We start from the raw sequence: 24,149 nt of genomic DNA, 5'->3' as shown, positions 1-24,149 counted from the left end.
TCTAGGTGCTCACTAAGAAAGTATTTTTCAAAATGACCATCACAGCATTAATATTTCCTATATTATTATAACATGCTCTGATGCTAATTAGTTAGACGTACTGTTCCCCCTCCCAACTTGAAAATAACTCTAGAGAGAATGGGATAGATAGAAAGAGGCATCTGTGAGGCAAGCCTCGTGGAGAGAAGGGGCTACAAAGTCTGAAGAGAGAAGGGGATAGGATAGGAGACTTTTCTGTGGGGCAAGCCTGAGGGAGAGAAGGGGAGAGGAGAGGATCTATGGGGCTAGCCTGCGAGAGAGAGAAGGGGAGAGGAGAGGATCTATAGGGCCATTGAGGGAGAGAAGGGGGTAGGATAAGAGAGGCTTCTGTAGAGCCAGCCTGACAGAGAGATGAGGAGAGGCTTCTGTGGGGACAGCCTGAGGAAGAGAAGGGGGGAGGAGAGGGTGTATGGGGTCAGCCTGAGGAAGAGAAGAGGAGAGTAGAGGCCGATAGTAACTACTCATTAATTTTCAAACTCTTAAGTGTCGATTTATCAAGCCCAATCACATATTTTGTAGCGGAGCTTATTCAGCTAGTAAGAATCTAAATGAAAAGGATAGATTCATATTATATTTATCCACTTATTTCTCTTCTTTGTTCCATCTCCAGGTAGCCTTGTTTTTGATTGACACCGAGGGCTCAATGGATATAGAGAGAAGCAAGGATAATGGTGTCAAGCTTTCAGCTTTCTCCATGCTGTTAAGCTCCTATCAGGTGGAGTTCTAGAAACCAAATCATCTTTTTTTCCTCTAGGCTGTAAAAATAGCATATACGTATTACATCTTTTTTGTGTTTCTTAATTATCTTTTAGATTCTCAATTTATCCCATAAGATGAAGGATCCAGACTTGGAATACATGGAAGTGAGTTGGGTTTTAAATATTAAAAAGAGGTCCTTTTCCAAGGTGGGAGGTGGGAGACAATGCAACATTATCAGGTAGAGGCAATATAAAAAATATTGCTAAAAGAAGATGGCATAAACCAAAGCCCAGACTTCTTGTATCCTTTGATTCAGGTAACCAAGTTGGAAAGATCCTAGATTATTTTACTTGGTTACCTTGACTGAAATGCAAGAGTCTGCCAGCTGTGATACCCAAGCAGTTTGAATTAGTTTCAGCACCCTACATGTAGACAATCAATGCCTTTGCAAAAGACTCCATAAGCAGTAGGGTTATGCAGTACTTCGGATCCCTTTACAGAAGAAGCTGAGCAGGATGAAAAAATGGTAAATGTAATACCCTTTAAAGCACCTGTATCTTTTTCTAGGATATTTGGCAGCTACAGAAAAACCAAGCTAACCTCAGAAAAGATGTGCCTATTTTAAGAGTTTTGATAGGTGTTACAATCATACTCCAAAGAATATTTTCCAAAGTGTTCCCAAAGTTTTGCCAAGTCTCATTGTGGAATAAATATTAACAGGAATGTCAAACGACCAAGTCAGATTGCAAAAAAGGCCATTTAATTTATTAAGCACGATTAGGCACATCCACCTGCCAGGACAAACTGATTTCAAGACAGCTTGATTAATCTTTGTTCCAATGGAAAACATGGGCACCTAGTAGTTATTATAAGATCCTTATCACTCTTGCCCCAGTGTGTGCATATGCGACCTACTCTCTCTTCCGTTTCCACAATGAAGACATCAAAATAGATCAGGAAAACCCAGTAAGGAAATTTACAAATTTACATGGTTGACTCAGCCATGAATACGATCACTGAGCAAAGCTTGGATCCCCACAGCATGTTGATCTTAGGTACGAAATTAACCCATTGTCTGAATCTTCCCATCTATTGAATCATTAACTTACCTCTGGTGCTTGGTTCATGCAATTCACTGTGTCACAAAAACACTCCAATTTTACAATTTGGCATGTTGTACAAATGCAACTGATAAGTCTTTAACTGATCTGAATAAGTTGGTTGTCTCAATAACATTAGAAGTATTAGCTGGAAAACTAATATTGCTTTGTCTTTGTTTAAAAGCAATATGTTAAGTAGTTTAGGGTGATTACTGTATTACATTTTAAAGGGGGGAATAGATATAACCCCCATCAGCTTAAATATAGTACTATATTTAAGTATATCGTTCTAAATTCTCTGAAATAGGTCAGAATACAAATGTGATAAAAGAAAAATTTGTAAATTTAAATAAGTATTATTGTAGTCTTACAATAATGATGATGATGATGATGATGATGTAAAAGAAGAAAAATGAAGTTTGAATGATTATGTGAACCAAAGTACATAAAAGTTGCTGCAGGCTGTGAAAACAGAGAACGTTATAAAAACAACAGAAACAAAGGCAGAATATAAGGAAAAACAGCTGGATGACAGTTTAAAAAGATGGAAAACCAAAGCTCTGCATGGACAACACTTGAAAAACATTGAAGGAAAATGTGATGACAACTTTACATGGGCATGGCTTAAGATGGGAACAATCAAGAAAGAAGCGGAAAGTTTAATACTCGCTGCTCAAGAACAAGCACTACAAACTAATGCCATGAAAGCAAAGATACAAAAATCCACTGACAATCCAAACTGCTGACTTAGCAACAACAAAGTCAAAACTGTTTCACATTTAATATGTGAATGCAGCAAAATCGCACAAACTGATGACAAAGATAGACATGACCGAGTGTCTAAATTAATCCACTGGTCATTATGTAAAAAATATGACTTACCTATATTCAGAAAGTCATGGGAACATAAAGTGGAAAAAGTTATAGAAAATGAGAAGGTGATGATCTTGTGGGACTTTAGAATACAGACGGATCGTCACTTGGAACACAACATGCCAGATAACACAGTTGTGGAAAACCGAAACATACAATTTATTGACATTGCGGTACCAGGAGATGCCAGAGTCGAAGAAAAAGAACTGGAAAATATCATGAAATATTGTGACCTGGCCATCGGAACTACACAGCTATGGATGAAACATGTAACAGAGATACCCATTGTCATTGGGGCACTTGGTAACATGTCCAAAAAATTTATGATACATCAACAAATTGCAGCTTCCTGCAATAACACCAGCAAAACTGCAAAAAACTGCACTACTTGGGACATCATATATCTTAAGAAGGTACTTGGTTGATACCTAGGACATTGGCAGCAACCCGTATCAACCATTCGCACCAGTCAGTGGTATCTGTGATGCATTTTTGAATGTTCAGTTGACTGAGTTTCATGTTTAATGAATAAAGTAATAATAATAATAATAATAATAATAATAATAATAATAATAATAATAATAATAATAATAATAATAATAATAATAATAATAATAATAATAATACCATCACCACTATCACAAAATGACAACCTCTGCCTATCCTGTGTCTTGGGGAAGGACTCAATAGGAGGATAAAAATGCCAAATCCAATTTAAACATCTGGTTAGCTGTGCAATGAACCATTATTATATCATTTCTAAAAATATAATTTGTATGTGTCTCTTTATCTTTCCTGTCATCAGACACTCAAGGTAGCCAACAATAAAAACAATATCTCACAAAATCATTTATTTTCTCAATCACATTTTAGTTTTTTATGTCTGCCATTGAGTGAACAGACAATTAATTTCAATGAAATTAAATCACCTAATTTAATAGTTGCCTACTTCTTTTATCCAACAGATGTTTTTGTACATAGCGAAGACTTTGGGCCATCAATTCAAGCTGAAGCCTGTTCAGGTACAGAGACCCATCTTTTTCCTTCTTTCTTTTTACATGTAATGTATATTTTTTTCCCCTTCTTCCACTGACACCATTCCCTCAGGACTGTTGCCCTTATACATGGTCAAAGAGGCCCTTTGTTCCTGAATTCCTGTTCATAGCAAACGCCTCTTCATCTCTGTTTTCTTCTGCCTGGTACTCGCATCTCTCTTTCCTTTTCTTTCGTTGTGAATACCAATGAACTTTTTTTTTTACCCACTGCTATTTGAAAATGCATTATTTATCTCTATAATGTATTCATTTTTCATCTTGAGAAAGGGCAATAATCTCTGAATAATGCTTTTTTTAAAGAAAAAATCAAAAATTGGATAGAGAGGAATATTTCCACTATATTCATAAAATTAGGACAGGTTGAGTAGGATGACTTATTTTTCCAAAGCACACACCCCATCCTTCCCTTACTGTGCTGTTGCTTTAAGAAAGTTTCTCTCTGCTTGATTTGAATGTCAGAACCTAATCAGGCAGTGAGAAAGTTAGTACAGCAAGATGAGATTTTCATCAAAAGCATGGATTGTACTACCTCAGGTCCTGAGGCTTCAACTTCCATTTTACAGCAATAAGATATTCTGTTCAGAATTATTTTTACAAATAGATGTTGTAAGCCATTAAAAGTCCAAAATTCATATCTATCCAAAATGAGAAAAAAACAACCCAAATGTTGCTATGATTCCCTTGGTCACAATAGCAGTAGCAATAGCACTAAGATTTATATACCGCTTCATAGTGCTTTTTCAGCCCTCTCTAAGTGGTTTAGAGTCAGCCTATTGCCCCCAACAATCTGGGTCCTCATTTTACCCACCTCGGAAGGAGGGAAGGCTGAGTCAAGCTTGAACCGGTGGGACTTGAACTGCCAAACTGTTGACAACCAGCAGACAGGAGAAGTAGCTTGCAGTACTGCACTCTAATCACTGCAACACCACATAGTATCATCAGCCCTACCTGTTATGATCTTTGGAAATTGAAAAGGGGGAGGTTGTTAAAAAGAAACAGGAACAGCCTAATTGGAATGGGAATGTCACTTACTTAACAAATGTTTCACTTAGCAACATAAACAAGGGAAAGCATTGTCTTATTTTCACTGTAATTATGCTTAGTAAATAAAATGAAAACCAATCTTTAAAAGTAGGACTGGCCTCAGAGAGTTGTCAGAACTATACCTCTAGGGAGAACAGATTCTTTTCATTATTATTCTCCTGCCCTCTATAAGTGAAGAGATGAGACAGCTTTGGTGCCCCTCGGCTGCATAGCCTGGGACCAAAAGGAAGAATAAGTGAATAAACTGAGTAAGAAAGAATCTGACAAAGTAGGAAAACCCTTAGAAGGTACAGATAGTCCTCGAGTTATGACCACAATTGAGCTCAAAATGTATGTTGTTCAGTGAAACATTTGTTAAATGAGTTTGCCCCATTTTATAACATTTCTTGCCACAGTTGTTAAGTGAATCATTGCATTTCTTAAGCTAGTAACCCAGTTGTTAATTGAACCTGGCTTCCTCATTGACTTTGTTTATTAAAAAGTTCCCAAAAGATGATCATATAACCCCAGGACACTGCTACATCATAAATATGAATCATTTGCCAAGCATCTGAATTTTGATCATGTGACCATGGGAATGCTGCAGCGGTTGTAGGTGTGAAAAATGGTCATAACCAGTGGTGGGATTCAAAAAATTTTACTACCGGTTCTCTGGGCATGGCTTGGTGGGCATGGCATGGCATGGTTTGGTGGGCATGGCATGGCTTGGTGGGTGAGGCTCGGTGGGCGTGGCAGGGGAAGGATATTGCAAAATCCCCATTTCCTCCTGATCAGCTGGGACTCAGGAGGCAGAGAATAGATGGGGCCAGGGCCAGTCAAAGGTGGTATTTACCGGTTCTCCGAACTACTCAAAATATCCGCTACTAGTTCTCCAGAACTGGTCAGAATCTGATGAATTCTGACCAGTTATAAGGGTCATAAGTCCCTTTTTTTCAGTGTGCCATTGTAACTTTGAATGGTCACTAAATGAACTGTTATAAATCGAAGACTACCTATATTTCATCCAGGGCCTAAAAGTCAGCTATCTTTAATAGGGAATAATCCTAGTTTTGCAGCGGTATGTATTATTCATCTATCTCTCTGTTTTGGCAGCATTGATGGACATGCCAGATGCATCCTTTTGGCAGGAGAAGGCAATAAGGTTGAAAATACTTCCTGTGGTTCTTTGTAATGGTAGAATCAGCCCCATAATTTTCCATCCATATGTATAATCTACTTTCTAACTCACCTTTGCTACCGTGCAGAGTAGGTTTGTTGCTTCCATGCATCCAGTGAATATGCAGTGGGACCAGAATAGGAAGGAAGGAAGTCAAATGCAGATTCTCTTGCTTTTTTGTTGCAGCATCTTGATATCTTGGTTCGTGACTGGTTCTATCCCCCCACCTATGGATTCGAGGGTGGAAAAAATTATCTCCATGACATCATCCAGGTAAACCTATTATAGAAATTATAGAAAGATATCCTGTGTTGATAATGAAGAGATTCCACAGGAGTCCATCTAAAGAAGAGAAACAGAGTGACTGTGAAATGGTGTTACAATGGTTGCATCTTCTCCCTTCTATTTGATGATTTAACCTCAGAAGCTGGAAGGTCAACCCAACCGGTATTCACAATCCCTGGAAACATTCAAAAGCACCAACACTTCTTGTTACCTGATGCCCTTCCCTGGCAAGGCATTGGTGATGGGAACTGAAGGCACCATAGCAGGTAAGATCCTCTTTCTTTCCATTATACCTTCTTCCTGTTCCTCCCACAAGTCTATTCATCTGGCATTTGCATGAAATTTAAGAAGGGATAAGCACAATGACTCTGTTCTATCAGAAGGAGGAACATTAATACCATAAATCCTTTCTGATTAGCGATGGAGTTTCAAAAAAATTAAATCAATTCATTCTATGGCTTGAAATGGAACTGTTTGTTTCTTTCATTGGGTTGAGATGTGGGGAAAAAAAACTATGGAACAGGGGTGTTTTTGTTTTTTGTTTTTTGCTATTATCATTGTTTAAACATTGTATCTCTATCCAAAAGCCAGTGTAAAATAACTCTGGTGAAGCCAACAAGATTTTCCACTTTCCCAGAGTATTTTTTTAAGAAATAAATTCTTATTGTGCAAATAATTGCCATGACCAAAAATTCACCGAAAACTTTCTTATTATGCTATTTGATCTTTGTGGCTAATAGCAAAATATGCCTTTTTCCGAAAGAGCTCCTTATCCCTCCCTTAGCACTACTCACAATTGAGAGAATCAACTTTGTAAGCCCTCAGCTGCACTCATTTTCCCCATAACTTATAAGATTACTAAAAGTGTACAAAGTCTGAGTCTGGGAGATATTAAAAATATTCTAAAATACAGGGGTGAAATCCAGCAGGTTCTGACAGGTTCTGGCGAACCGGTAGCAGAAATTTTGAGTAGTTCGGAGAACTGGCAAATACCACCTCTGGCTGACCCCAGAGTGGGGTGAGAATGGAGAATTTGCAATATCCTTCTCCCAGGAGTGGGGAGGGAATGGGAATTTTGCAGTATCCTTGCCCTGCCATGCCCACCAAGCCATGACATGCCCACCAAGCCATGCCCACAGAACCAGTAGAAAAAGAATTTGGATTTCACCACTGCTAAAATAACAATTTCATTTCTCCAACCACCAGCACCTAAACACACTGCATATAAGACATATATACTGAAGCCTACATATTTATCAGATAGGATAGTTCCCCCAACACTCTGTTGCATTTTGGAATCTTGGGCTAAATTGGGTTGTATTCAGATATTTTTAACCATTATCTCCAGAAAAAGTTTTTTTAAAAAATACCTTGTGCTGGCCAGAACAGTCTGAATTGTTTTTTGCAGGTATGGATGAGGATTTTAGGGGATTCCTAAAGGATTATGGGAATCATATTGCCAAATCAGCTGGAATGCACGTACAGAGAAATCAGGAGAACAAACCTCTCACCGGGACTGAACTTGCTGATAAGATAAAGGTGAGAGTTATGGGAATCAAATGCCTTTGTATTTGTGTTTGGCATATAGAGATTTCTATTATATCCAAAAGAGATCAGTTTCTTGAAGTGTTTCTCAACCTCAAGAATTTTAAGATGTGTGGACTTTAATTCCTAGAAGTCCCAGAAGTATTGGCTAGGGCAGGGGTATCCAACCTTGGCAACTTTACAGCTTGTGGACTTCAACTCCCAGAATTCCGCAGCCAGCGCATGGGAGTTGAAGTCCACAAGTTGTGAATAGAATAGAATAGAATAGAATAGAATAGAATAGAATAGAATAGAATAGAATAGAATAGAATAGAATAGAATACGTTATTGGCCAAGTGTGATTGGACACACAAGGAATTTATCTTGGTGTCTATGCTCTCAAATGTACATAAAAGAAAAAATATGTTCATCAAGAATTATAAGGTATGACACTTAATGATAGTCATAGGATACAAATAAGCAATCAGGAAACAATCAATATCAATATAAAGTTGCCAAGATTGGAGACCCCTGGGCTAGGGAATTCTGAGAGTTGAAGTCTACAAATCTTAAAGTTGTCAAGTTCGAAAAACATTAATACAATTATTCCTTCTCTAATAAAATTACGTATATAATATTATTTATTACAATTACATCTATGCTGTAATCTGTACTGTACAACACTGTATCTCAACCTCAGCAAGGATTTTAACTCACAAAATTCCCTAATTGGTGTGCTGTAAAACATACAGAATTTATCCATTACTATCTACCAAACACTGATGTCTTCTTATATACAGGCAATCCATAACTGAACCCAGTGAGACATTTGTTAAGTTAGGTTTGTTAGGTGGAGCTGTGGCCTAGAGGTGGAGCTTTTGCCTCATGATCAGGAGGTTGTGAGTCTGATCCTAGGTAGAAGCAAATGTAGGGTCTCCCGCTTGGGTAGGGGATTGGACTAGATGACCTGCAAGGTCCCTTCCAACTCTGTTAATCTGTTAAAGGGAACTTTACCCCATCTTACAATGTTTCTTTCCACAGTTGTTAAGTGAATTGCTGCAGTTGTTAAGTTAGCAACATAGTTGTTAAATGAATCTGGCTTCCCCATTGATTTTTGCTTGTCTGAGGGTTGCAAAAACTCACATGAACCTCGGAATACAGCAACCGTCATAAATGTGAGTCAAATTGCCAAGTATCTGAATTTTGATCGCCATTGGGAATGTTGCATCAGCTGTAAGTGTGAAAAATTGTCATAAGTCACTTTTTTCAATGCTGCTGTAAATTTGAATGATCACTAAATGAACTGTTGTAAATCAGGGACTATCTGTAGTCTATTCTGACTCTTTCCCCCTCCTTTCTGGAAATTAAAAGTGTTGTCACTTTTAACAGCCAGCAGGTGGAGCACTTACACTTTTCTAAATTATCCTGTTTCTTTCTGTACATTTGTTTTCACTGTCCACTCCTTCCAAAGGAAAAACAACAACTTGTTTTTTTGCTGCTGATGGCAGCAGAAAACATACATCTCCTATCCTCCATATCACACCTATGGCAAGGCTGCTACTTTATTGGCAACTCTGCTACCCTAGTGCTAGAGGAAAGGTTCAAATGAGAGGGAAAGGAAGGAGTGCAGAGAGCTGAAGCCAGCAAGTGCAATCTTGTGAGATGCCCTATTCTGGATAGATAAAAAATGGTTATATGGAGCGGGACCCTATAATCCACAATTTGGAGTAAAGTTTGGACTAAAATTGTATGTGTGAATTGACAGGCAAACAGGAAAAGTCCAGTGGTGCCTGTTCAAAACATGATTTCACAGAATTCAGAGTTAAAATCCCTGCTTATTTCAAAAATCTAATTAAAAACATCCAGGCAAATGAGCATTGAAATACCACTTAAACATGTTAAGCAAAGGGTAATTTAACTCCACTTCTGCTTGGCTCTGTTTATAGCCAGTGGATAGGTACCACATCAAGGTGGTTGTTCTGAATCTCACTGAGAGCTTTAGTCCCAGATTCAATTGTTGTCTGACTTGGTTTGAGCTTTGTTACTACAGACTCTGAGGGAGAGGAACATGTTGTCTCCATTCTTTTATCCAGTTATTAATGGGAGAAATCATATGATATGCTTTGGCTTGACTTAGCACAATGATGCAATTGATGTTCCCTCATAGCATGTCCAAAATTAATGCAAGTCTAATGAAATCTAGTGAATGATGACACACACACACACACACACACTGGCCTGCCTTGGCACATTTGTGAATCTTTTCAGCAGTTGACATATGTGTTCCATGTGGGAGTAATTGTGTATTTGTTTGTGGACGGTATGCATCTTCCTCACTCTCCTGGGTCTTCTGCCAGGGGCCTTGGAATTTGAGGGTTCTGAGTAGAATCTTAGCTGATGCTAGTTTGCATTCGATTAGAAAGAGAACTATGTTAGAGGCACTCTCCCAGCTTAGGAGTCACAGCCCCACATGTTGTTACCACAGCATTTACTTTTCACATCTTCCTTAGTTCCTCCATCCGGCTTGATACTTCTCTAGCTTCTCATATTGATATTGCTATGGCACCACTACATCTATCACCACTGTTGTCTTCTGGTCCTTTTTTACTGTCACAACACTAATAGTAGTACTACCTACTTTGATAACATATAATTTTATTCAAGATTTTTATGAAAATATACCATGAAGTGTTGAAAAAAACCCCTGCAAAGTACAATATAGACGAGGGATGTCAAACTCAATTTCATTGAGGGCTGCATTAGGGTTATGTTTGACCTTAGGGAGCAGGGGGGCATGGCCAGTTCAACATCACTCACATTGGGAATGCCTATGGTGGCCTGAGCACTCTGCCAGCGAAAACAGGCTCCCAAGCTCCATTTTTTACTTTTCTTGCTCTATATCAATGACTTATATAATCAACTTAAAAGCAATTGCATCCTTTTGGCTGATGATGTAAAATTATTCAATACTATAGATCATTCTGTTGTTTTGCAAAGTGATCTTGATTACCGTATATACTCGAATATAAGCCGATCCGAGTATAAGCCGAGGTCCCCAATTTTACCCCAAAAACTGGGGTAAACTGGGGACTCGAGTATAAGCCGAGGGTGGGAAATGAGGCACCTACCGGTCGGCGAAACCCTCCCTCCCTCGGCCGAGAAGGCTGGCGGCTCCCCCGCCCCGCCCTCTCACTGCACCGGCAGGGCTTCCCCGCGCTAAAGCAAAAGCCCGCCAAGTTCGCGCCGGCCGGTATAATGTGAAAAAAACGAAAAAAAAAAAAAACTCGAGTATAAGCCGTATATACTCGAGTATAAGCCGAGGGGACGTTTTTCAGCACAAAAAACGTGCTGAAAAACTCGGCTTATACTCGAGTATATACGGTATGTGTCTGAATGGTCATCTATTTGGCAACTTCAAATTTTGATTAATAAATGCTCTGTCTTACATATTGGTGAGCATAATCAGAATATCAAGTATAAGCTAGGTGGCACTGATCTAGCAGATGACCCTCAGTTTGTCAGGGACCTACGTGTACTTATCTCTGACGACCTATGTTCCAAAGTTCACTGTAACAGTGTTGCTAAAAAAGCATTAAGCATTGTAAATGTAATTTTGCGAAGCTTTTTTTCTGGAAACATTGTATTGCTAATTATAATTATAATTTTTATAATATAATTATAAAATTTATGCTAGACCAATCTGAAAGAGTATTGTTTGGAATCCTCACCATATATCTGACATCAGTACAATCAAGTGGGTTCAGAAATATTTCACAAGAAAAGTTTTGCACTCTTCTGTACACAATAGAATTCGCTATGCTTTGTTGTTGTTAGTTGCGAAGTCGTGTCCGACCCATCGCGACCCCATGGACAACATTCCTCCAGGCCTTCCAAAATTCTCAGTTTGGATAACTTAGAACTGCATTGCTTGTGGTCAGACCTAGGTATTGCATTCAAAATTAATAGTAGTAATGCTTTACCTGTAAATGACTTTTTCTGTTTTAATCGCAATAATACACGTGTGAACAACTGCTTTAAACTCAGTGTAAATAATCTAAACTTGACTGTAAAAAATATGATTTCAATAATAGAGTTGTCAATGTCTGAAATGCTCTACCTGATCCACTTGTCTCAGTTACAAATTTTCACAGTTTCAGTCACAAATTGACTTCTGTGGATCTTACTTCATACTTAAGTGGTTAGTAGAGTGGGCGTGCATAAGTGCACTAACGTGCCTATCGCCCCGGGCATTGTATTTTTTTTATTTTATTCTTATTCTCGTTTTTGTTTGATGCAGTCTAATAAATAAATAAAATAAATAAATGATATGGGGAAAATACTCTGCGTTGATCTATCCATATAGTCTGTGTGCAGGTGGTTTATAAATTGACTCTACATATCTGGAAGTATTCTGAATAGCCATCTAGGAGAGTCTTTTGTTAATTTATTTTTACATGTTAAATCCTCCCCTCCCCACTTTTTTTTTTTTTTTATTCTTTCAGGCTTTGTCAGAACTCATGAAACAATATCACAGTGGTTTTTCCTCACCAACAGAGGTACTGACTTCTCCATTTTCCTTCTGTATCTTTCCCCGGTATACACTTATAACTAGTTTGCACTTTTTAAAAAGAAAAACATCTTTCAGATCAAGCTCCGCATTTAAATAGAATTCTATTGGCCAAGTATGATTGCTGATTCCATGAACACATCCAGGTTGTTTTCTGGGCAGCTGTGTAGAAATGGTTTGTGTTCACCCTTTCCTGTTTCATTTTGCTTTAATCTTAGCCTAACTTACAATTCTAATATTGCTGGGTGGGTTCCCAACAAGGAATTAAAAGGGCCTGATAAACACAATGGGGTGGGAAGAAGAGCAAAGGAATCTTGCTGAAGCTAAATTGGACTGGGCCTAGTTAGCATTTGGATGGAAGAACATTTTATTTTTATTTTATTTATTTATTTTTGTCACAACAATATATGTAGGTATCATACAAAAAGATTATATAGTATATAAACATCCATTTATTGAATTCTATAGAGGTGGAAAATAGGATAAGCCCATCATAAATAACTTGTCAGATATAGCTTTGGAGGTCCATAGTAGGAAATCCTATTTCTGATAGTGATAGATTAACCAGTGGAAGAAATTGACTTCAGAAGTTGTGATACTTCATCACTGGAGGTATTTAAGAAGAGACTGGACACCACTTGCCTCAAATTGTATAGAGTCTCCTATTTGAGCAGGGAGCTGGACTAGAAGATCTACAAGATCCCTTCCAGCTCTGTTCTGATTGGTTGGATTCTGCAGTTGTAACCATTTCCATTAAAAAGGAGCAGATATGAAGCTAAATAACTGATATGGATTGACCTGCTACACAATCCAACTTTTCTCTTTATTACTTTCCTTATCTCTTCTGGGATGTGAGAGAATTCAAGGAAAGATTAAAATTTTCTGTACCCACATCTGCTAATAATTACTTTTTCCTCCTGGTCAGATGGCCTATACCTTCAACCAGAACAACAATAAAATGTTCCAGATGAAATTTAAAAAGTTCATCCAAAAGCAGGTAGGAAAAGTCCAGTTTTATTATAGTTTTAATGTTTTAAAAGGCAAAAAATGAGGATTCTGAAAATGCAAATACTTGGAATGTGTTAGAGAGAGAACAAATTTCTATGGTTTGCCTACTGTAAATTGGCGTGTAGTGAAGGGGAAAGGATTGGCATTTGGTCAGAGAAGGGTAGACTAGAATCAATGGTGTAATAGAAACCAGAGGACTAAGCTTTTAAAGTTCAAGTGCAGATAAGGACCAGAATTTTGGTTGCTAAACGATGTGGTCATTAAGTATTAAATCATCCCGTGATCAGATCCCTATTTTACAAACGTTTTTCCACAGTTGTTAAGCAAAATACCATAATTAAGCCAATGAATTGTTAAGTGAATTATGTGGTCATTAAGTGAATCTGGGTTCCCCCACTGACTTTGTTGAAAACTAACTAGATCACAAATTGCAGTCATGTGATAATAGGATGCTGCAACTGTTGTAAACGCAAGCTGGTTGCTGAGGTTCCAAATCATCACTTAAATTCAACAACAAGTTGTAACTCACTTTTTTCCAAAGCTGTCGTAACCCTAAACTATCATTAAATGAACAGTCATAAATTGAGGACTACCTGTAGTGGTGTTAGTGAGTATTTAAATACAGGAAAAGGAAATCAAATGATTTTTGATTGATATTGTCTGATGATGGACTGTGTTTTGCAAAAGTTAGTAGATAAACCATTGATTCCTGATAGTGCAGTGGTTAGATACAGTATTGCAGGCTAACTCTGCCCATAACTTGGAGTTCAATACTGAGAGGGCTCAAGTTTTGACTCAGCCTTCCACCTTTCTGAGGTCAGTAAAATAAGGACCCAGATTGTTGGGGCCAATATGCTGAAATTGTAAACCTCTCAGAGAGTGTTGTAAAACCAGTGCTAAAATCCAATTTTTTTTTACTACCGGTTCTGTGGGTGTGGCTTGGTGGGTGTGGCAGGGGAAGGATACTGCAAAATCCCCATTCCCACCCCACTCCAGGGGAAGGGTACTGCAAAATCCCCAATCCCACCCTAGTCTGGGGCCAGCCAGAGGTGGTATTTGCCAGTTCTCTGAACTACTCAAAATTTCTGCTACCGGTTCTCCAGTACCTGTCAGAACCTGTCAGAACCTGTGTAAAACACTATGAAGTGGTATATAAGTCTAAGTGCTTATAGTGCTTCCTAGACCCATAAAATAAGTTAAAATATTTTGGCAGTTCAAAAGCTTATCACACAGGTATGGGTTTCTTTGTTTGTTTGTTTGTTTCACCTTAATTGACCAGAAAAGACTATTGGGAATATAAAATGGTGAATATAAAAAAATATGAGGGTCTTAGATATAATGGCAGATTAAGCATATGATAAATAGTGGGATAATAAGAAGCGGCATTGTTATGAATAATGAGATGATTAATATTTTCAGGGGTTTTTTTCTATTTCTGTACTACCCTTCCATCTTCAATCTTAGGATAAATTCTCACGCTCAGTGTTGGCAAGCCTACGAGTGTCCCCAAATTCGATGGCTAAGCGCTTGAAGGAGAAGCAAAAGAAACTGCTCCAAGAGTTCCAAGACTCATTCCAGGGTGACGAGCTACATCGGACCGAATTTTTAACTTGCCTGGAGTCATACCAGGAGTGTGAAGCTAGTGACTTCTTGGAAGATTATAGACGCCGCTTCAAATCCTCTGCTATCAAAGCTGGAGTAGCCATCGGGGTGGGTGCTGTGGGGTTAGCTGGTGGAGCTGTTGGAGCTGGTATAGCAGCAGCCTTGTTGGCAGGTGAAGCCATCATGCTGGGCACTGGTGTTACTTTTGCAATTGGGACTGTGGCTGGGGCAAGCACATTTGGACTTGTTGGGGGAGGAGTGGGAGCTGGTGTGGGGAGCCGCATGGGGGATTCTAAGAGCAATGATAACAAGAAAGAGGCTAAAGATGATAATAAGACAGAAGAGGAAGAGGAGGAGGAGGAAAATATGTCAGATGAGAAAAGTCTTATTAGCTGATGAGGTTAATCTTAAGAATTGAAGCCCCACACTTCATTAAAGAACAAATCCCTGCTATAAAGACACAAATTTCAAGAGACTGGTCTCATGTGCACAGAATTAGTTATTCTGTGACCATTCTGGGATAGCCATAAAATAGCATAGTTCCAGCACAAAGATTTGGACTTGCAAGTGACAATATAAGACAAAGGCAAATGCTTCATCTATCAGCAATTAAAAGAATAATTATTTCCGCTGAATCTACCCCTCCTACTGGGGGAGAGTGGGCTGCAATGAATTACCAAGCCTTTTACAGTAGCATGTTTCTCCTGCTCTAGCATCTATTCCCATGATGGCAAACCTATAGCATGCATGCCACAGGTGACATTCAGAGCCATATCTGTGAGCACGGGAGCATTTCCCTAGGTCAGCTCCAGCACGCATGTGTGTGCCAGCCAGCTGATTTTCAGGCCTTCCAGGCCCACTGGAAGTCAGGAAATGGGTTGTTTCTGGCCTCTGAGGGAGTAGGGAAGGCTGTTTTCACCCTCCCAAGGCTCCCAGAAAGATCCTGGAGCCTGGGGAGGGCAAAAAAAGGGCCTACCTGATCCACCGTACCAAAAGCGGGGAAGCAGGGGGGAGAGCGCATGCATGGGTGCGTTGAATTATGGGTGTGGGCATGCATCTGACACCACCCCCCCATGCTCCCCACGCTTTTGGCACGCAGCAGTAAAAAGGTTAGCCATCACTGACCTATTCTAAAGGAGAAAAGGAAATTATATCTACAGCATTAGCTGTAAACATGGAGCTACTTGATGATATCCATTCTGCAATAGTTTGCCTTGGATCAAAATCTAGAACAGACTGAAGTGGGCTTTGTTGTCATCTCAAAATTTATTACAAGAGGCAATTCCTTCACCCTTCACAGAAGAATTGTAACACCTCCCAGATGGAGCTGCATCAAAATTTAAATGTGTGATTTATGTTGTGTCATAGTTACAACCTTTCCTGAACAGGGAAGCCCTTCACTTGATTTTTCATGCCCCAGTCATCTCCTGTCTGGATTATCGCAATGCACTCCACATGGGGCTACCATTAAAAATTATTCAGACTCTTCAGTTATGTGAGCTGATTGGGTTCTGGTTTATTTCCATATCCAATATAAGGTGCTGGTTACGACCTTTAAATTCCTATATGACATAAGGCCAGATTACCTGTGCAATTGTCTTTATCCCATTACATTGATCTGCCCCCACCTGGTCAGGCAAAGAAGGTATGCTGCAGAACCCATTAAGTAAAGAATTTTGACTGATGGGCTAAAGGAAGAGAGCTTTCTCTGCCATTGCCCTCATTCTTTGGACAGTCTCCCCCAGCGGTGAAGCAGGCCCCCACTCTCCTAGCTTTTCATAAATGCTTGAAGACTTGGCTCTGTTGATCCAGTTGGGACCCACAGATGAGCACACAACCATGGGGCTGGCTAGCACCCCAAAGCCTCTCCCTGCCTTTTTAATCTTGAACTTTAACTATTCTGTTCCTGTTTTTAATTCTTTTTATTATAATATGTATAGCTTTTATGGTTTTATAATCTTTTTATACCTTGCCCAGAATCCCCTCCCACGAGGGAGTTGGGCAGTTTGTAAATATGATATAAGATATATATTATATCATGTAATATATATGACATATTACATGATATAATATGATTCAAGATTCTGGTGATCATCTTAAAAGCAGTATATGGCCAAGACCAAGTCAATTGATGGCCCAGTGAGAACAAGACCTGTTAAAGGTCCCTGTACTGAGAGAATATCATGTTCATGGTTCCCATTCCTAAACTTGAGTTCCCAATCTGAGGCCATAGCCCATTCCAGTCCGCAGCCTATTTGCAATGATTGCATGAGTAACCTGGTGCATGCACATGTGCGAATGTTCACTGCCCTACTTGCATGAGCATTGGGGCTTGCGGTCCCACTCATGTGAGCAACAGGTGCTTGCACACGCCCACGCCCACGCCCTGCTTTTACCATAAAACAATCACCTCTTTTCCTCCCCACCCCCCACCGGCTGCCACCCTGGAAAGGCTAGGGAACTTTGCCTAAGCTTTTTCAGTGGTAGCAACCTCTTTTGCAAATATCTTTCCCAAAACATACATTCCCAATAAATTTTCAGAGAATTTTAAAGACTCTTTTGGAAGATATTTAGGAGAGAGATGAAATGCTGGGATCATAGGATGTTCTTTGTGATTCCATGTTTTTAAGTTGTACTACTATAATAGATTGTTGATAATGATGGATTGATGATAACTGATGGATAACAAGCTAAACATTTTTTTTTTACAATAATGTAAATACTTTGGCTGTATTGGCTGCACATTTACCAAAAACTTTCCTTACTAAGCTTATGATGTACTGAATCTTATGACGTTACCGGAATAATAATAAAAAAATTCAATTTTTTTTAACATTGACGGTTTGTATTTTAAAGGCTTATTTTTATATGTGTATTGTTTTCATGTAATTATACTACACCACCCAGATCATTTTGTGTTAGATGGGCAGCTCTATAAAGTTATTTAATAAATAAATCCTAGGTCTTTAACCGGAACCTGAATTTCCAAAGAACGCCAATCAAATAAAGATTTTGTTTGTTATTTGTATTGTGTTATAGGAAACTAGATGGGAGAATGAGTAAAAGGACTTAATTTTTCCCAGAAAGGAAAGGAAACCCAATTCCTACCAGCTTCCTTTATTGTGTTCTGTTGCCTTAAACAAAATTTCTCTTAGCTTGCCTGGATGCCAGAAGCAAACCAAGGTAATTTGTTACAGGACAGTTTAATTGACATACTTTCAAGTTCCTGGTTATTCAAGGAGCAGACCAGAGGTGGGTTTCAGCAGATTCTGACCAGTTCTGGAAAATCGGTAGCGGAAATTTTGAGTAGTTCGGAGAAAAGGTAGTAAAATGCTGACAGGCTCCATCCCCATCTATCCTCTGCCTCCCAGCTGATGGGGAGGAAATAGGGATTTTTCAGTATCCTTCCCCTGGATTGGGGAGGGAATGAAGATTTTATCCTTCCCCTGCCACGCCCACCAAGCAATGCCATGCCCACCAAGCCACACCCACAGAACCAGTAGTAAAAAAAATTGAAACCCAGCACTGGAGCAGACCTCCAAAATCTTTCTTAAAACAATGAGAATCTGTGTTCAGGATGACAAATTTTCTCTGTTCAGCCAGAATATTAAAGACATTTCATGTTTCTCTACACCAAATGAAGATCACCAAGAAATTTGGTCCCACTGCTTCTGTTGTCACTATAGTATCACCATCCTAATCCAGAAGATCCCTTGAACGCTTTAGTAGAAGTAAAAAAAAAATTAAAAGAATCATTTATAATTACTCCCCCTCTGCCAGGCTACAAAAGAAAAGAAGCTTTCCTGAAAAAAGAGGAAAATTGCTTTGCAGATTCATGGGTGATCTGAAATTAGAAGTTTGGGCAGCTATTTGTTTAAGGAGTTGTGAAGATTTCTGCTGTGATTGGGGCTTGGACTAAAGGCTCTCATACAATGATTCTATAATTCTATTTTGTCCAGGATCTTCCCAGACAAGCCAGATGTAATTCCCATAACAGCTCAAGATTGTAGGATTACAAATATTTTTCTAGAGGTTCTTTTCATTGGGCTAATCAGCCCTTTGCCTTTGCTGCCATATGCACAGTTTTGTTTCTAGGTTACCTTTGGAAGGATTTGCAGAAGGTCTGCCAGATCCCTCAATTGACCCATGGTTTTGGAAGCTACCAAGCAGAGAGCACATTTGTTGCTATCATCCTTCCAGAGGGTCTGTAGTGGGAGGAAAGCAGTGGGAATGGAGTTTCTCTTATCTCTGTTTCAACATCACAGTCTCTCGGAAAGTAACTAGATCATCTCAGGCACATATGGGATAGTGAGGAGGACAGAATTCCCCCAACCCCCAAGATAGGTGGGCAATTAATTTTCCCAAGGGGCCACAGGAGAAATTGGAGCTGAAACTGTTGTGTTCTAAGTCCTCTCTGGGGTCCGTTCCCCTAGTGGAGAACAATAGGCCGTGGTGGCTCAGGCTGTAAGAAGCCTGTTATTAAAACACAGCAGACTGAAATTACTGTAGGTTCAAGCCCCACCAGGCCCAAGGCTGACTCAGCCTTCCATCCTTTATAAGGTAGGTAAAATGAGGACCCAGATTGTTGGGGGGGCAATAAGTTGACTTTGTATATAAATATACAAATAGAATGAGACTATTGCCTTACACACTGTAAGCCGCCCTGAGTCTTCGGAGAAGGGTGGGATATAAATGTAAATAAATAAATAAATAAAAAATAGAATCATGCCTCTGTGCTGATTGGCTAAGGCGTTTGACAGCGAGTATATAAAAAGCTGTCAAACAGGCGCAGCCGTGGTTGTTGTTGGAATGTTAGCACGGTTAAATAAACAAGTTACCTGTTAAGGCGAGTCTCGCCTCAGTCAATGCCCAGCCGCACGAGCCCAAATGAAACAGAAACTATACAATCTGATTTGAAATCCTCAAACTCCATCACTTTAGCTCCACAAGGTTGCTTTAGGTGAGGGGTGATGCTGCATAGCTGCAGAAAAATACTTTCTCTCCTTGTCCTCTTGCAGCTGCCAGTCAATTGTAAGAGCACACTGGGACTGCACAGAGCCACACTCAGCTTGGCTTCTTCTTCTTCCCCCTGTTGTTGCACTTATTTACGTTTGATTTCTAATTTCCGATTTACCTCATGTGGGCTAGACAGGAACAACCAGAGCTGGATGTGGCCCAAGAGCCATAAAATTCCCCTTGGTTTGCCTCAAGACATCATTCAGATAAACATGTTGCAGATAGCATGAAAAGCTGATATCCTGTGTTCAGAATAGGAACTTGATGTTTGAGTCCATCTTCTCCCTATGTGATGGTTTTACAATGGCTGCACATTGTTCCCTCTATTCCCTCTGTTCCCTCTATTCATCCATTAATTCAGGAGCCTCTGAGGCCCTCAAAAGCAGCGATAAGATGGCCTTCCCTAGCAAGAAATAAGTAATGAAACTCAGGGTACCTCAGTCAGGAGGCATTCTTTTCATTATAATCCTTCTTATTTTTCCCATTTACTTGTATGCCCATTATTAGCATAAATTCGCAGAAAGAAAAATAGGATTGCTGCATTCTATCACTAAAGGGAGCTTTGGTGCTATAAATTCACAATTTTAATCTTTGGTGGACTCCAAAAAAAGATTTAGAGTAGACTAATTCTCTTGCCAGAAATGAAAGTGGGAAGCTTTGGAGGAGGAGGAGGAGGAAGAGGAAGCTTGGAGGGAGGAGTTCTCACCAGTTTTGCGTTGCCTCTGGTTTGGACCGGTTCTATAGCTCCACCCACTGACCCGAACGTCATTAAAAGTGATCTGCAGAATGTGCAGATCGGGTGCACATGTGAGAGCGGGCACGATGCGAACTGGTAGCAAAAGTAAGTAGAAGCCACCCCTGGTTCTCACCAAAAAGAATATAACAAATAGAAGACTTTTGTAGAACTATAAAAAAGCAGTGATATTTAATCTTTCCAGTGAAGATTTAGGATGTTTTTAATTTGAATTTATTCTCAAGAGAACTATGAATATGTCTTGATTACCTTCCTTCAAACTATTTTCACAATATCAGTAGCAGTCATTTTGCAGGCCAGTGAAAAAGAAATGATAAGAATTCAGTACGTATTTATTTTAATCTTGCTTTTATTATTTTATAATAATAACTCAGGGTGGCAAACATATCCAACAAATTTTTCTCCTATTTTTCCCCACAAGAAGCAGGTAAGCAGCTGCCTTTCATGGCTAAGGCAGGATTTGAACTCACAGTCTCCTGGTTTCTAGCCTAGAACCTTAACCACTAGACTAAACTGGTTCTTCATTGGACTAATATGGGAGAAGACAATTATTTAAAGTAAACTGAACTGAACTGAACTAAACCTGCAAAGAAAAATGTTTCTGCAGGGGGACAAAGATGCTAACCCCACTTTGCTGATTTAACCATTAATTTTATATTTTCATTTCATTTAATTAATTAAAATATGATTATATATTTTACCAAGAACTTTATGATATTGAAATAATTCCTTCTTTTTTTGTCTTTTCAATCCTTACACTCTGTTCTCTTTATTGTAATGTCTTACTGAAATTCCCACAATTCTGAAATTCTGTGGAAAAGCATGTCATATTCTTCTATGAACATATTCATTACTACAGAAACTACTAATTCTGAACAGATTAACGTACAAGACTGGACATCAATACTTATTTTTGCTTTGCTTTGCTATCCCAAATTTGTAATACATTTTTTCTTAGGTTGAGAGATTTATATTTTCCTATCCTTGCATTATCCACTCTGGCCAGCAGGAGGTGCAGCATCTCCGTATAGGTGGTATTCTGAATTTTGTCAGATGGCTCTGAATTATTTCTTCCAGTCTTCATTGAGGTTTTAAAGGACACTTACGAGATTGTGGGACTGATATTGTCAAATCAGATGGAATCACAATCAAGTGATTGGAGGGTGCTGTAATGGCTACAGTTTCAAGGGCTGGCCACACATCTCCTTTTTTAGTACCTTTCTAAATTTGAGTTACTGAACAAGTGCTACCTTAATGGAGATAAGCATGCATTTAATCTCTTCTTCTCAAACATGCATATTAAAGAGATACATTTTAAATTTCTGTGTGCCTAGAATAGAGATCTGGAAATAGATTTACAGGAATCATGCTGAATATATGAAGTAGAAGCAAGCTTTTGTGGCTGAGGAAACATACTTGGTATGTATGAAAAACAGGAGAACAATTACAAAAAGACTAGATAAGAAGACAACCGCGTGGCTAAAGTAGACTTTATATTGACCAGAATGTTCAACTAAGGATAATAAGAAATAAGTTTTGTGGGATGTAGGTGGGTGAAAAAAAACCCAAAGATTACTTTGGATTGATATTGTCTGAGATATGATTGTAAAACTGTAAAAAAAAATGCATATTTCAGAAATAATGTTAGTTGAGGTTCTGTGATGTTTAGAAGCTGAAATCTTACCCCAGATATACTTTGATTAACATTTTCAGTTAGCTCCAAAATTTTAGCTCACCAATTAGTTTGGTAAACTAACCTAACAGAGTATGGATTTTTTTTTAACTTCAACCGACCTCAGATGGTAATTCTGAACTTGAAATGGGGTTGGGGAAAACCTGGTCATACAAGAATGACAAGAACAGCAATGAAATCCTCTGAAGTCTGCTACCGGTTTTATAAGTCTGCCCGCACAGCACTAAAAAAGGAACATTTTGAAGCCTTCTGAGTCTGCAAAGGTAAGTAGAACAGCAATGGGGGGGGGGATCCGCTGTGCCATGCAATTTAGATTAGCTAGAAAGCAGGAAATCCAGTTATTCTAGCAAATATAAACCGCACATCACAGCTGATTGTCACCCAGCTGATCATCGGAAATACTGGTTCACCTGAACCAGTAACATTTTTTACTACTGATTCACCCAAACTGGTCTGAACCGGTAGCATTTCACCCCTGGATAAGAGGAGGAGGAAAAGGAAGAGCTTAAATTGTTGACTTGTAACTTGATTAATACCTCCCTTTCCCCCTTCCTCAGCCACTTCTATGCTGCTTCCACTTCTTCCCTCCGTTTGTGAACCCAAGAGAAACATCCATCCCTATGACTCAGCTCCTTCTGAAGAAGCAGCAAAAGCTAGTCCAAGAATGCAATGAGTCACATCAAGGTGGTGAGCCAATTCGGACAAGTTTCACCTCATTATTGGAATCCCAACTGCAAGATGAGGCTGAAGGTTTTCTGAAAAACACATCCATCATTACCAAACTATTTGCTTTAAAGACATTTTGTTGAATGCTGGTAATTTACCACTGGGATTATGGGAGGTGCAAGCACCTTTGCACTGTTGGAGAAAGAATGGGAGCTACCGTAAGCATTAGGAAACTCAGACTCAGAAGACTGAGAATGAGGTTAAATAATATTGCAAGGTTGGTAGGGGGAGACTTTTTCTGAGATGGTATATATCTTAAGGGTTGGAAAAATCTGAAGCCTATAACTTCCTCTGCTTTAGCTCTCTTTTTTTGGCCATGGATATCCCAAAGGATAGGTTACGCATGAATTTCTCTATCCTAAAAACTATGAAAAAAGCCAATCCTTTATTATAGCACCATTAAGGAATAACAACAGAATGACATACTTGCCAGCATCAAAATTTTGATTTGCTGGTAATGATAAAAACTAGGGCAACATGCTCTCTAGTGGTAAAGAAAGACATAAAGCTTTCACTGTGTCTCTCCCTCCTTTCTTTGATAAACCCTTGATGAATTGCCCATTCTTTTTCATTACATGTATCTTTGTTCTAACAGCTATCCTAACGTAATAAGCAAAATTGAGGGAAATAGCAATGAAATAGCAACTTAGACTTATGTACCACTTCACAGTGCTTTTACAGCCTTAAGTGGTTTACAGAATCAGCATATTGCCCCCAACAATCTGGGTCCTCATTTTATCCACCTCGGAAGGATGGAAGGCTGAGTCAACCTTGAACCTGGTGAGATTCAATCTGTCAAACTGCTGGCAGCCAGTGATCAGCGGAAGTAGCACTGCATTCTAACCACTGTGCCACCGGGGCTCTCTGGGGTGATAAAATGGGGAATACCATCCTTGGCTGGCTTCTAGACTCAACATAGACCTGGAACTGTATGTCCATGTGAAATCCACTCTGGGATTGCTTTGGATGCAAAACTAAAGCAGTACATAGTGGGCATAGCTATCATAT

General features: G+C 39.2%; 2 protein-coding genes across 9 annotated transcripts in view; one reads left to right on the top strand and one right to left on the bottom strand.

Moving 5' to 3' along the window:
• LOC131196778 (serine protease 27-like) overlaps window positions 1–6,146 on the bottom strand; it is a 47,367-nt gene extending 41,221 nt beyond the window's left edge. For 2 of the 3 annotated variants that reach the window (XM_058180063.1, XM_058180062.1), the window contains exon 1: window positions 4,575–6,146. The gene's annotated coding sequence lies outside the window, so the exon portion shown is untranslated. The remainder of the gene's footprint in view (window positions 1–4,574) is intronic. The other variant, XM_058180065.1, reaches the window with a different exon arrangement.
• Window positions 1–17,791, top strand: part of RNF112 (ring finger protein 112) — a 35,036-nt gene extending 17,245 nt beyond the window's left edge. For all 6 annotated transcript variants that reach the window (XM_058180053.1, XM_058180051.1, XM_058180049.1 and 3 more), the window contains 9 exons: window positions 650–754; window positions 852–902; window positions 3,677–3,733; window positions 6,153–6,239; window positions 6,391–6,517; window positions 7,660–7,790; window positions 12,278–12,331; window positions 13,268–13,339; window positions 14,815–17,791. In XM_058180053.1, coding sequence (XP_058036036.1) covers window positions 650–754; window positions 852–902; window positions 3,677–3,733; window positions 6,153–6,239; window positions 6,391–6,517; window positions 7,660–7,790; window positions 12,278–12,331; window positions 13,268–13,339; window positions 14,815–15,348 — 1,218 coding nt within the window. In that variant the 3' untranslated portion in view covers window positions 15,349–17,791. The remainder of the gene's footprint in view (window positions 1–649; window positions 755–851; window positions 903–3,676; window positions 3,734–6,152; window positions 6,240–6,390; window positions 6,518–7,659; window positions 7,791–12,277; window positions 12,332–13,267; window positions 13,340–14,814) is intronic.
• Window positions 17,792–24,149: the final 6,358 nt, after the last annotated feature.

This window comes from Ahaetulla prasina, chromosome 4 (genome assembly GCF_028640845.1).
Source record: "Ahaetulla prasina isolate Xishuangbanna chromosome 4, ASM2864084v1, whole genome shotgun sequence".
NCBI classification, from domain to species: Eukaryota; Metazoa; Chordata; class Lepidosauria; order Squamata; family Colubridae; genus Ahaetulla; species Ahaetulla prasina.
This window is presented reverse-complemented; position numbering and strand designations above follow the sequence as displayed.